The 14,763-nt window shown below is 37.4% G+C and overlaps 1 protein-coding gene and 1 non-coding gene across 2 annotated transcripts in view; both read left to right on the forward strand.

Annotated features, from left to right (window-relative positions):
* Positions 1-14,763, forward strand: part of LOC117104333 (probable E3 ubiquitin-protein ligase HECTD4) — a 47,560-nt gene that overhangs the window by 22,982 nt on the left and 9,815 nt on the right. Inside the window, exons 28-46 of the mRNA XM_033245150.1 lie at positions 455-735; positions 1,669-1,855; positions 2,363-2,441; positions 3,094-3,281; positions 3,825-3,960; positions 5,198-5,386; positions 5,529-5,693; positions 5,957-6,132; positions 6,389-6,504; positions 6,875-6,978; positions 7,209-7,370; positions 7,541-7,692; positions 8,255-8,489; positions 9,312-9,588; positions 10,011-10,277; positions 10,706-10,971; positions 11,116-11,276; positions 12,219-12,624; positions 14,567-14,697. Of these exons, the coding sequence (XP_033101041.1) occupies positions 455-735; positions 1,669-1,855; positions 2,363-2,441; positions 3,094-3,281; positions 3,825-3,960; positions 5,198-5,386; positions 5,529-5,693; positions 5,957-6,132; positions 6,389-6,504; positions 6,875-6,978; positions 7,209-7,370; positions 7,541-7,692; positions 8,255-8,489; positions 9,312-9,588; positions 10,011-10,277; positions 10,706-10,971; positions 11,116-11,276; positions 12,219-12,624; positions 14,567-14,697 (3,678 nt within the window). The remainder of the gene's footprint in view (positions 1-454; positions 736-1,668; positions 1,856-2,362; positions 2,442-3,093; positions 3,282-3,824; positions 3,961-5,197; positions 5,387-5,528; positions 5,694-5,956; positions 6,133-6,388; positions 6,505-6,874; positions 6,979-7,208; positions 7,371-7,540; positions 7,693-8,254; positions 8,490-9,311; positions 9,589-10,010; positions 10,278-10,705; positions 10,972-11,115; positions 11,277-12,218; positions 12,625-14,566; positions 14,698-14,763) is intronic.
* Positions 1,252-1,324, forward strand: Trnas-aga. Its single transcript has one exon. It is a non-coding gene; the product is annotated as a tRNA-Ser (tRNA).

Below are 14,763 nucleotides of genomic sequence, written 5' to 3' on the forward strand. Positions count from 1 at the left end.
TTCCTTTCAGTTCCGTTCAGTTCCTTTCAGTTGCTCAAAGTCGACATGAGTTCAGTTCCTTTCAGTTGCGTTCAGTTCCTTTCAGTTGCGCGGAGCGCTCATGTCGACGAGTTGAGTTGAGTTGAGTTCCTTTCAGTTCCGTGTCGACCTGAGCCTGCCTTAAAGTACATTATAATTCAATTTTTTCATGTGTTGTGGTGGCTGAGGGGGTTAGGCACTTGTTCGTGCCAATTTATCAGTTTAATTCCTGGTGATGGAGGCTCTCAGATCACTCAGCTGTAATGAGTACCTAGTTAAAACATTTTGGGGAGGTTAAAAGGTGGCATGGAAAGGAACTCTCCACCGACCACAAAATGCTTAGTACAATAACTTCTAAGAGCTTACTCCCCTATATTTAGCAATGAATTCAAGATTACTTTTACACTTACCTTACCCTTTTTGTATTTTTAAATAGGAGTCGAATGGGACGTACAATCTTAAGCCAGCCAGCCTGTGTTTCAAAGCTTCTGTCCTTACTGCTAGACCAGCGTCCCTCCCCTAAACTTGTGCTCATCATCCTTCAGCTGTGCAGGGTAGCCTTACCGCTGATGAATGCAGAGGATTGTGAAAAAGTAGAGTTGCCACCGTGGGGACAAGATGTTCCCTCCTTCGGTAGTCAAGAAGATGCCCTCGCAGACCCACCTGCTAAAATTGCAAGCTTGCTCCTTGCTAAACTAGGTGACTATATTGTGCCAGGTAAGTTTGATGCCTGTTTTTAAAGCTGGCATTGCTTATGCTCTATCAGTGGCATAACTAGGGGCTGCACAGGGAGTATGCCCCCAGTCTCCCCAAATCATGCTCAAGTAGTTAAAAATCACCTCAAATCATCTTATTTTGTGAGCAAGCACCCCTCACCTAATCATCGAGGCCCCCACTTCACCTTTGTTCCCACCCCCATCAGGACCCCCACATTTCAAGACTCTTAGATACACCACTGTGCTATATCAACACTATCAAGTTTTATGTGATAAATATGTATGATTTGCCCATCTTTGAACTTTGAACTGTGTTATTGTACCGGATACTCAGTACGTCCCCAAATGCTAGCGAAAAAGTTCCGCAAGTGATTCGGTTGGGAATCGAACCCATGACCTCCATGTATCTAGCCTGATGTCTTAACCACTAGAGCACTGAGCTTGCGTTTGGTGACTAGTGATGAATCGATCCCCTAGTAGCAACGGGTACTGCAAGTGGTATAATGATATGTCATACAGTTCGGTGGTCTAGTGGTTAAGACATCAGGCTAGATACCTGGAGGTTGTGAGTTCGATTCCCACCCGAATCACTTGCAAATTTTTTTCGCTAGTATTTGGGGACGTATTGAGTGTTCGGTACGATAACACGTCAGGTAGGGCAAAACATCACTCCTATGATATTTCCTGATGCATATTCATATCTTTAAATATGATGATGTCATACATACCCATATATGGCCAAATCAAATGTATTTAATATATAAAGCATAATAGTTCATAATATGATAGCACTCTTCCACTGCAATAATAAATAGCCTTTGCGTTATATGCCCCTGTTTCATATAAACTACTTGGACATTAAAATATCTTGATCTCTACTTTTGATTATGACTATTTATATATTCAAATAAAAATATGAATTTTGATTTGATAGGCTGTCAAACCACTGCTATTGTTGAACCCAATGGCTCTAAATCCGGTTCTGCCACAAGCAGCTCAAAGGTGATGATGCAAGACCAGGATGTAGGTGATGAGACTGATGTGCAAGACAGACAGCTGTCAATCTTTGTCCACAAGCGAGCAGATCAAACATCTCATGAAGTCATACAGCCATTACTCAGGTACGATTTGATATTGATGTTTTGGTGTGAAATGGTAACCCTTCTTTTATTCAGTCTCAAATAAAAAGAAAGCAGATCAAATCCTGGTCATGACCTGTAAATATAGACCAATGTAGGAAGACAACAAAGACATTTTACAAAGTCTGAAGACTTTTCCAGTAGAGTACATTTGGTGGTGAATTGGGCAATGCAAAGGTCTGATGGGTTCTCTATGGCAACCACCAACCTACAACACAACTCTCCATTGCTGCCTATTCACTCTGCCTAACTTCTTTCCTTTCCTAGGTCTTTTCGCAGCAGCAACCATCAACCTACAACACAACTCTCTATTACTCTCTATTCACTCTGCCTAACTTCTTTCCCTTTCCTAGGTCTGTTTCTTTTTTAATTGCCATTATGTTAGCAGTTTATTTAGTCCATCTCATTTTCCTTTTCTACATTGTTTTAATTGTAGGTTAGTAAATTTTTGAAATGCCATTTAACATTTGCTTATTTCTATCATTTTAGTGCTGATGGCCGTCCATTCAGACTTGGCAGTGGTCCAAACATGGAGAGGGTTCTTCACATGGATCAAGAATTGACACGGGTATAATTCAAATAAGATATACTGTACAAACTACAGAAAATTCTGGGGGAAAAATCATGAATAAAAATATATTTAGTAGGATCATCTATGTTATCCACTTCCAATGAGAAGCAAATTAATACAGTTCAGTTGATGATTGAATTGATGATTGAACCAGCCAATTTAAGAGCCTCTGTAATATGCATTGCAAAAATACAAGAGGCATATAATTAATGCATCAGTTAATTTCAATTGAAAAATAATAACTAATTAAACAACTAATTGTTGTTGTTGTTGTTGTTGTTGTTAATTTGATGTTTTTAATTTGAGCTGTTAATTTGTAGTTAAGATGTTGGATAAGAGTGCAAGTTTTTCTTGTTCGGGTTTATGCCCATTCTCTTTCCTGGCAATACTGTTACATGTCTTTTGGATGCCAAATAAATATTATTATTATTATTATTATTATAACAATTGTGTGTCATTTTTTAGCCCGTCAGAATGTATTTTTATGGTGCAGCAAAAGACTCTTATACTAACTTGAGTCTTGTGATCTCAAATGTACACAATATATTTTAATTATCTTCCTTAATTTCTTATAATAAAGCAAATTATATAAAAATCTATGGAAAGAATGAAAATTAATTCAAATTTATTCATTCATTGTATTGTGTAGAATGGAAAAACAGAAGTATTGACAGACGAAGCAAGGATGGCATTGAGACGAGCTGCTCGCTGGGCTCAATGTGGCTTAGTCCTTAGCTCATCACCCCCCGTGGAAACTGCTTCCGGCGACACTGGTCATGAAAAGAAGAAAGTGAATTCAGAATCAATTTGTAAAGAAAGAAATTCAGAACTTGCCAGGTATGGCCATTATGAATAAATTGACTTTACCTTTTGCTTACTTGGACATGCGCTTAGAGACCTTTTTAGTTGCGCCCAATAAATTGACCTGTTATTGTAAATTGTAGTATCTGTCTTCATAGAGGATTTCTGCTATTTTTCATAGGTGGCTGCTAGGTTTAAATTGTTTGTTTTTTGTTATTTATTTATTTGTTTTTTATTGATATTTAGGCTGATTTATGAATATTAAGAAAAAGCCAAGAATTTTTTTAATGAAGTCTCATTCGCTATACTTATATGAAACTATAGTGCACCCTCTATTTCGAGACCTCAAATTTCAAGACCCCTTTACTAAATCAAGGACACAACTTTTTAACACAAAGCCATCCCTCTAAATTGGAGACCGACTCCCGAAACCACCCTAAATTTTCAGGTCCCAAAGGTGTCTTGAATTGGAGGGCAAACTGTAGTAGGTTGTGTTCCACATTAACTCACCCTCCCTCTACAAAAACAGACACAAACAAAAATAATGTCAACTCTTTAAGTTATTCTTTTTTTTTTTAGGACTGACCCTGTGCGTCCATTTATTAGTGGGCATGTAGCAAACAGCATGGCCACTGAGGTCATTGCACTTTTACATGGTCTGCTGACAGCTCCTGAGTCAGCTGCTGCTCAAATCTGGGCTTCGGCTGTTGAAAGGGTGAGTGTGCTAGTCTATTTTGTGAATACTTACCTGGATAACAACCGACTAATTGCCATTGTTCCAAAAACGGAACACCCCTTCGAAAAAATGGAACAGTCCGACCCAAGGCGCCACATGCGAACCGTCTCCCTAACAAACGTCCTCATTCCCTTTTCGACGTTGTTCGAAGTCGGATGCTTTGAAAACTAGCAGGACTTTTCAAGCAATTCTGTTCTCCTTGGATTTATTTTTGCCTTGGATTTATTTTCAACTTGTGGTTGACAAGATATCCTTTTTATTGTAGTCTCGATCGACATGTCAGCCCGCAAGTCTTTGTGCTTGGCGTGTGGGGGCCCCAAACCGAGTGTTAAGCTCAATCGGCACTCGGGGTGCCCATTGTGTCGCTCGTGCAGCAAGGCTGTGCCTTGCGAGATTTGTGCGCACTGGCCCCCGACTAAGTTTGCGGCGGCTCTGGATTGGGCAGCTCAGGCTGCCACTCGATCTCAAGGTTCGCTGCCTGCTGCGTCGGGGGTTGTAGCGGCGCCGGATGACTCTCCTCCACCGCTGGAGGGTTCGTCGGCTTCGCGTTCGGCGGGTCCTTCCCCTCCGCTGGACCCAGTGCTGGTTTCGTTGATTTGGAGCAGGTGGGCCGGGTGGCTCGGGAGGTTTTCGCCGGAATGCGGGCCGCTTCAGCGGTCCCAGATCCTCCGGTTCCTGCCCCTCCTGTCCCTGGGGATGGATGGCCGGCGAGTCGCCTATGGATGGGTGAGTGTGCTGATTTCCTTAGTATGCCATATGACCAAATGATTGCCATTCATCTTATAAATATTCATTAGAATATATTAGTGATATATTATTATTATTTATTATACATAAATGTTTTTCATATTTTTCTTAATATTTTTAACATTTTAATTTCTTGTAATAAAATGCAATATAAAAATACCACTGGAAAAATACATGTAGAAATCAATCTGTAAAAGTAGGTCAACTAATGTTGGGCACCGCAAACTTAAAACAGTAACCCAGACATCTTTACCCTAAATAATACCAGCTCATCTCTCTGTAAAGCTCTGTGCAGGTTATCATGCCCATATATAGTCATGGTGTGTCTATATATGGTCATGATGTGATGCCATCATCCTCCATATTTGGGCATGTCACATTTGTCAAATAAAATTTGATAGTCTAAGAAGGGCTTAATCAAGAGTTCCCTCAATATAACATATTTGTGTACTTTCTTTTTACTTTGTAGGTTTTGACACATTCACTAAGCTTAGTGTCCACCTTGACCACTGCACTGTCCACACACATAGATCTCTTGACGTCTCACCCTCAAGGTGAGATGATTGAGAGTCTGATGTCTGTTTGTCGTAAAGTTGTGGCAGCATTTTGTGCCCTTGGAGGGTTCAAGGATAGCATCAAAGTTGGGCTACAGGTTCAGGTATGAAATAAGCTTAATGATATTTTTTGTGACAATTTTGTTTTTTTAGAAATTACACAAAATCTGTAACTTGGTGTAAGAAGCAAATAGAAATGGTCATCAAAGTCTTGTTTACTGATTGACCTTTTACCAACCCATCTAGGTTATTGGAGATGGTCCCAGTAGCATTACAGGCAAAGTTATAAGTATTTCAGAGCAGCAAGGAATTGCTACAGTGTTGTTTGATATCGCCAAGGAACATGGTATACCCAGATACAATGATACTCTGGAGGTGCCTTTGACAAGACTGCAAACACCTCACACTCAGGTAAGTTTATGTTGTACCAATTAAGCAAAATATATGAAAAATTGTATGTTTTAAGCATTTGTTGTTTGTTTCTTTTCATGTAAATTTAATTTTTAATTTTTTTTTTGTTTTGAGACAAATAAATGAAATAAAATTTCAATAATACTTAAATTAGATCTCTGTGAAGTAACTCTTTCCCAACTTTGAACACCTGAATGATACAATATGACACTTAACTTTTATGGTTGTGTAGAATTAAAGTAGCATTAAATTGCATTTTATAGGCACTGTCCTTGGACCAGTTATCCATGACTGAGAAGATAGTGTCGGCATTGCATGCTCTGCTGTTACCAGGTGGACAAGGTGCCCTGTCTCCGCTTGAGATTCCACTCCCTGCTATTGGTGATGGAAGCAGTATCACCATGGCAACATGCAGAGTGTTAGCAGAAATAAAATCTAGGTAAGGATTACAAAAACTGATTTGAATTCAAAGAATAATGAAAGGTATAGAATGAAGATAATAATTATTTTAATTAATAATGAATTAATTAAATTATAAATGAAATTCTTTTAATGTTCTGCTGATTTTTTTGCCTTTTTTTAAGAGCATGTTCAAGTTGTATATTTTGTAAACAACTAATAAATTTTTTTTCCCCAAATTTATTAGCTTATAAAAAATAACATGTACATTGTCTTATTGCATCCACACCTCTCAGGGCGTCTATGGTTTTAGCGGCAAATATGAAAAACACCGCATTTGCAGCAGAATTTGTGAGGTACTCCTGTGCACCTTTGGATGTATTGCGCTCTCTGTCAAGCCAATGTTCTGCAGGTAAGTCAAGACTATTTCCCTTCAAATAGTCACCCCTCAAAAATGATAATGAAATGATGATGAATATGTGGGTGTAGTTATGCAATGCACTGAGAGGGACGGTTCTATTATTTTTTAGGGGTGTTCATTAAACAGAACAGGTTTCCCTCCAATTAAATACCACTTTTGGGACCAGAGTTTCTGTGATCTTTAGCAGCTTTGGTCTCTAATTAGAATAATAAAGATAAAAGACATTTGTTAATTTGGGATCTCAGAAAAGTGGTCTTTAATTGGAGGGGTCTTTAATTGGAGGGAGACCTGTATCTTACTCAAACTACCAACATTACTCCTAATTTGTTTTGTTTATTTTTAAATAATTTAATAATGACAGGAGATAGATTACCGGTACTTTCATCTCAATGTGAGCGTCTTAGAATGTTGTATCGTGATTGTGCCAGACCCCCTCCACCGCCCAATAAATCTACAACAAGAGCAGTAAGTTATTTGATTATATTTGTTTTTTTTTTAAATTTTTGTTCTTAATGTGTCAACTCAAGTAGTTAATGACAATGTATTTTACATGATATAGATTGCCTGATTAACTGCTTGATTGATAGACAGAGAGTGTACCTATAACTTGATATACATGCTTGCTTTTTAATTTCAAGGCTCCGAGTATTATAAAACAACTCTAGTCCATGTCTATTGAATATTCTTCTGTACAGATGAAGGTGATGACATTTGACCCTACAAGAACATTTCCTCCGGTGTGTGGTTGTCTCTTTTACCAGGATTTTACCGGGCTAAGCTTCCTGTCAGATCTAACCTACAGCACCAGCTACCCACGTGGTACATTTGTTTATGCCAACCAACCTATACCAAGTATGGTAAGGTTTTTAAACAACAATTGAATCAAATTTCATGGCTGCTTATCATCATTATTGAACATCAGGCCTACTATACCACAATTTTTAAAAACTCAATTGTGGAGCTTTGGTGATGTCTATTTAAACATTTATATATATTTATTATGCATTTTTTATGTAAATTGTTTTAGGCCCCATCATTTTACTGGGAACTGAAACTATCATCGTTTGGGGACAGTGGAGAGGAACCAGGACCCTGTATCTCATTTGGTTTTGCTCCTGATGCTGACAGGAGACGGAGTGGGGCCTGGACCAACCCTGTAGGAACTGTACTGTTTCACAAGTAAGTAGACTTTAGTATTTTTTTATATAAATATTTTTCCCGTCACATCCAACAAGTTTACTTGCAAATAGAGGATTTAAACTATGTGGTACATCGTAATAAAACTTCCCCACACAACACAAAAAGTTACAAAGAAGATATGGTATATGTTACACAGACTTCACACAAGGAACTACATTGCTAAAAGTGAGAACAAAGTTATATATGCAGACAGTGAAGATAGGTGCAACACCGCAGTAAATAATAAGATCTCACTCATGAGCTAAGTACATGCATGTTAAAGGCCTCTGCGATATTTGTACTCTTTACAGCGATAATACACAAGACATGCTAATCTAATTTGAATGCGCCTTTAACACATATGCAATGTGGCAGGGAACACTTGCTAAATTTCCCCCAGCGCAAGTCCAGTGAAACATTTTAGTTTTCATTCAATTTTTAATTGTAATTTATACAAATGAAATAATCAATTAAAATATTGCATTTTATTAATATTTATTCAGTACAAACACTATATCTTTGTGAAAGAATTAATAAATTAATTATTGATTTACTTTTAAAGTAACGGCAGAGCAGTGCATTACAATGGGTCAAGTCTTCTACAGTGGCGAAGTGTTCGTCTTGACATCACACTTCAAAGTGGAGATGTTGCTGGAATTGGTTGGGAGAAGGATAAGACTTCTGTACGAGGTAATGAGAAAGGTCATGTTTTCTTCACATACAATGGCCGGAGGCTAGACACATCTTTGGATGATGTTGCCGGTGGGCTCTACCCTGTCGTTCATATACAAAAGAAGGTAATTATAATTGATATTTATAAATTATTAATGTTGTATTCAATATCATATCTTCTGTGTATTTATTTTTTTTACTAAAATTCTGTTCAAACCTGTTCTCACCAAATTACCACAATATTTATAAAAATTGTATTTCCTAATTTGTATTGCACTATATTTTCTATTAACTGCATGAGGTCCAATTGCCCTTTTCTTATGCACACAATGAAATGTTAAAAAAAGTACTACCCCAAGATAGGGGGTGCCCTATTAGAATTTAAATAGAGTTCAAAACTTGCAAAACGTGTTCGATACGAACGCCTTTTATGTTCTTTAGAAGGACCTCCTCTAGTTTGTGATAGTACCATAAATGCTTGAATAAGCACCATTCTCAAATATGTGGCGCAGCAAACCTGATTTTTTTTGCTTAGCGTCGCTCTCTAATTAGTGCTGTGGCACTTAATCAAGAGTATATATTACCCTGTGTGTAATGAAACACTCGAAAATTAGGGTTTTAAATACAATACAGTGTTAAAATGAATAAATAACACAATGGACACACAAGCATTTCTTTATAAACAATTATTTACGATGACGTAGGATCTATAATAGGCCAACAGAACTGCAGGAATACGTCGAGTAGGTAACACAGGAACGGGCATGGAAAGCAAAACGCCAATATTTTTTTATAAGCGCCGCTCTCAAATATGCACCGCTCTCGAATAAGCGCTGCACTGAAACATTTTGAGATACGATTGCATTGCAACGAAACCCTGAGAGTTAGACCTCTAGAAAATCTATACTCTTTGATTATATATACAGTACACATCTAATTTTTTGCAGAATACACGTATTCGCGCCAATTTTGGGTCACGCCCATTTGCATATGCAGAAGGCTTGCAGCATTACAAGGCAGCTGAGGGCTGTTCTGACTCAATGGAGGAGATCAGCGCCAACTTTGGGGTTTTACCATTTCACACAGAAGAGGAGAGTGATAGTGATGGCGCATCTTCAACTAGTCCTTCCTCGGAGTCTGCGGGTGATAGCAAGACAGCAACACCATTGGCTACTGTGCAGACCACCTTATGTAAAGTAGTAGAATCACTTTCACAACCACAAGGTTAGGTCAAAGGTTATTTCTTTCACATGTTATTGTTTAATTGTCTTATTATTGTGACTGTGATCTTTTGTAAACTTGTTTAGAATAATTATATTTTTAAAATTTTAATTTATATTTATTTACAAAAGCAATAATAATAGATGAAAAACATTGAAATTTACAAGCTCAAAGTTCAAGTACTAAGTAACTTAAAAACATTAAATAATAAGATACCTTACTATAATAACTTATTATATATAAGATGTTTAAAAAGTAGATTACCTCTTACTACTTAATATGATTTATACCATTCACATACAAAAACAAAACTATTAGTGTTTATTAAATTAGTATATTATTTATAAATAATTTAAATCTAAACAATTTTAATAATTATTGATTATACAATAATTGGAGATGTAATTTTTGTTTTCATCAATTAGAATATGACACTGACATGTCAAAGCTGTACAGACTAACCAAAAGCTATGATAACTTCACTAACACTGGACCAGATGTCCGCCTGCTAATGACCAATCAGGAGGACGATAGTGATGATGATGATGGTGATGAACATGCTCATGAAGATCACCATGCCTTGCTGGTGAAAGCTTGGGAAAGTAAAGTTTTTCCAGTTATTAGGAGACGATTTAGGAATGAAGCAGAAAGAAGATCTGGATTGGAACAAATAAAAGGAGCTTTGCAGCTAGGTAAAGACCATCACATTATTGTTGTTTTTTATTTTTGTTACTCTTTATTTATTAATTATTTAGGCCAACGATTGCCATAGCAAATTTAATCACAATTCTATGAAGAACACAACATGACGACGCGCGCAATGGATTGTTTTTAATGATGATCCATTCAGACTGCCACTGACAGTGAACAGAAGGCGTTGCGTCTGGATTCACATGACCGCTGTACGATGCAGAGAGTGCCCAACTTTAGTCTCATCATGAGGCATAGTGACTTGTTTTGATCTTGAGAAAAAATCCTGTAATATTGACAGGAATTGAACCCATTACTCTGGGATTGGAAGTAAGCATCTTAACCACCAAATTACAAATCCACTCTTTGTTATGTGTATATTTCTTCAATTCTAACAAATCATTTACCATAATACTCTTAATCTGTAAAGGTATGACTGACATAGCCCGGCAAACAGTGGAATTCCTTTATGAAGAGAACGGCGGAATGCCCAGAGACCTCCACCTGCCAACCATGGAAGACATCAAAGCAGAGGCGGCTAAGTTTTCGGTTGACAAGGTTCGTAAAGGCACATCTGTTGTCATATGTCAACCAGAGAATATCGTGTCTTCAAGTGGCACAATGGTTCCGAAGTATGCAGTCAGAGGAATGTTGAAGACATTTGGCTTAACTGGAGTTGTTCTTGATGTTGATACGGTAACTTCTTATGTTTAGTCTTTTGCAGTTGACTTTTAACAAATGATCGCTCACACTATGAACAACACATTCTATATCTATATATTAGGATGTATTTGATTACTGTACTGTACCTATTTAACACCAAGCTTTTTCTCACCTCAGCAAAATGAACTTGTCCAAATTGAGACTTACCTTCGAAGTGAGGGTGTTCTTGTTTGCTATTGGTATCCAATTGAGGCCCTACAGAAGCCAAGAGCAGGCTACAGACAAAGTGACTCATCTGACCTCGCAACATTTGACATCTCAAACATTAACATTCACAAGTAAGTGGAGCTATTGCTTTAATGTTTAGATGGTTAAAATTGGGTAAAATAAAGCCGGGCAACCACTACACACAATGATCATCGGCCGAAGCCATACTATGGAGAACGCAATGCCATGATATGCACGCAGTGGATCATTTTTAACATCCATCCATTCAGACTACCACCAACAATTGGCAGACAGCGGTGCATCATCTAATACGGGATTCGTTGGCCGATGGTCGTGAGTGCCTGGCTTAAGTATCAAGTAAAACAATTCCACTTTCTAAAGCTCATAATCGGATTTTACTTAGCATCACATTTACATTGTAATTGCTGAGCTGAGCGTTTGGCTAATTGGTATGGTTCCTGCCTCTTGCACGCCAGGGCCCGGGTTCGATACCCGGCTCTGTGTCGAGTATTGAATTCGGGTCTTTATAATAACAAAAAACGCTCAGCTCCTTGAATAACCCTCTCAGGAGGGTTAGGCGAGTTAAGGACCATGTTTGTATCTGTTTGATGTTTATTTAAGGCATTAATTTATAAGTTAGCACCGGACCTGCTTACAGGCATTGCCTTCTTGGTTTCAGTATTGTACCATAGGTGGTGGAATGAATAAAGATTATTATTATTATTATTATTATTATTATTATTATTGTTATTGTATATTATTTTATTATAAACCTTTTTAGTGTAAACAAAAATCAATAATCTGAGACTAAGGCCCAATGCACACTGCATCCCCAGCCACTTCCATGAGACTGTTGCGATAAAGATGATCTGCAGACGACTGGTGTATGATTGGTCATGTAATAACTCTGAAAGCTGACATATTTGTTGGCTGATGAAAGCCTGAGCAAGAATAATTGTTTTTGTGTTTCTGCAAGCTAATAAAATGTGTGAAATTCCTTTCAGTAGAAGACGTCAAAAGTTGAAATAAAAGTACATCTAAATTATTTACAGAGAACTTGTTGGCTTTGAATCCAGTCTTGCGAAGATGTACCTCCGGAGAGCTTTAATGAACTTACTACAACTTGCTGATAACAAACATGTGGTAGAAGCTCTCACCTGTCCTCTGACAACATCAGAAGCAGCTGCCAGTCAAAGTCAAGACACCACCCAGTTGAAGCTTCTATCTCATCTTCTTCTAGCTCCTCCTCAATCAGATGGCAGTCTCCAGTTGACATCATTGCTGACCACCAAGTCACCAAAGCAGAGTTTATCAAGTAGTCTGCTTCGCTTCTCTGATATCTTCTATGAAGATGCTGATGTCTTAAGAAATGACCTAAAAGCAGCAATAGCAACTGCTCTTAAACAGAGTGAAAGCCACTTAATGGAACTGACATCAGAGTTCTGTGGATTTTTACAGGTTGGTTAAACTCCTTTATTTAAACTTAAATATTTTTATTGTGTTGTTGAGCTTGTGAATGAGCTCCTGAAAAAGAATTCTGTGAAGCAGCTTTACTTGAAAGTAATTTTCTGAAATTAGTAAGCCATGATGTGGTGACATCAGCATCATAATTATGTCAAAATTTTCTTTCATATTCAATATTCAAAGTACACTTGCCAGTTACAGCATAGAACAATGCTTTATAAGGAAGGCTCGTACTTCAGCCCTCAAAATTAGGAAAAAAGTATGTCTGCCAAAAAAAAAAAAAAGAAAATCGTCTGCGCTATAAATAAAATGAAAATCAACCCATGCTGACAGTGGTGGATGTCTTTTCAAGTCACCCAATTAAGCTGGAAACCCTAGCCTACGTACTGATGTTCAAATCACAACTAATCATTGATAAAATGTTGAAAAATATGTCTATTTTATGATGATGAATACAATAAAACTAACTACGAAAATAAAATCCAATGGAATTACTGAATTCCGAATTTCACGCTAAACCGAATGGTCCCAAAACCATTCCTATTATTCCTTTAATAAAATACTTTCCGAAAACCGGATCTAGCTCAGTCCCAATAGCGTTGCCATAGAGATTATTAATAAAAACAACACTCCGGTAGGGCTAAATGTTAATGTTAGTGAAAGTTACGCCTTAATATTGTTTATAAATTGCATTATCGTCTTGCCTAATCCTTAAAAGTCGATTGCAATCTGGTTTCACGAATACACAGAAATACAACACTATAATATTGATTCCAATCATTTTTATTTCCAGACTTGTTCTCAAACGATTACAGTAGAACTGACCACTTTACTCCTCAATATAATCAGGCATAAAAAAGAATGTTGCATAAATTAACTTACAAATGCCCAAATTAAAACCTAGAGGGCGAAAAGAAATATAGCAGTGAGTAAACTCCAGAGGGCGGAAAAAATAAAGCAGTGAATAAGAAGCAAATAACAAAAGAACGAATACCACGCACTACTAGTCAACGCAGAATAGAATGGAGCATAGCGATTTGATTGAAAATAAATATAAAAATACAAATAAAAACGAATTCTCAAAACCATTCTCCCCACCATTGATATGCTATGTCTTGAAATGAAGACGGAACCCAAAGCCAGTTTCTACACAGCTGACTCTTTCAGTAGACGTTTATTTCGGATTTGGATGTCGTAGATTCATCAGTTCCTCAAAAACATGTTGCTAATTACGGAGGAAATTTGTAGAGAATGAAATTTAAATGTTTTAAACAAAACCATGAGGGTTTCTTATTTGTTTGAATAAATCTGTTTAATTAAAATTAATCTGTTTACATTGAGCTTCGTCCTGTCTGCAAGCTGTTGCGCACTACAAAACTTTGGACGATCTGGCGTCATCACAGCCAAGCACATTTTGCCCATCCATGACCCTACAAAAAAAAATTAACCAATTAGCACTCAGAGTATAGGAGGCACGACCTAATGTTTACACAAAGAATGTGTTGTTTAGAAAAAAAATGTCAGACCGAAAATGCAGGTAAAGACAATATAAAAGCATGAAACATACAATCCAGATTGATTTTATTCACATTTTACTCATAATACAAAATAAAAGACATTAAATAACTTGATTCCATTAAGGGTAAAGTTTAATATTGTATTAATGGCGATCCTGTCGTGTCTACCACAACTAGTACAACTAGTACCAGCGTAGGCCTGGGTTAGCTTGGGCTAGGCCTAAAATCTTCACGTCTGCGATTTTTTCGTTGGCGTTGGGCGGCTGCACCCCACTGTTTACTTCAACATTGCCGAATGTTGGCGTTGATTTTGAGGGCTGCGTACTTGGTATTTACTTGGTGTTGAAAGACATAGTTTGGAAGGCAACAACATAACCACCAGCCTACAGCTGAACTCTTAATTTTGTTATTTATTTCAGATTGCACCAAAGAATTTTCCATTTGAAGAGGTTGTAGTTAATGAAAATAAGATCAACACAGACCTGAAGTTTCCTGGAGCATTTGCCATTGTTGTGAGCTGTAGACAAGACAGTAGAACATCTAAGAAAGAGTGAGTTCTGAAACTAGTATCTAGATTAGAGTAACTCTTTCACCGTTATTCCATATAGCTGTTAGC

This window comes from Anneissia japonica, unplaced genomic scaffold (genome assembly GCF_011630105.1).
Source record: "Anneissia japonica isolate Jap-2015-1 unplaced genomic scaffold, ASM1163010v1 scaffold4536_len1192065_cov207, whole genome shotgun sequence".
Taxonomy (NCBI): domain Eukaryota; kingdom Metazoa; phylum Echinodermata; class Crinoidea; order Comatulida; family Comatulidae; genus Anneissia; species Anneissia japonica.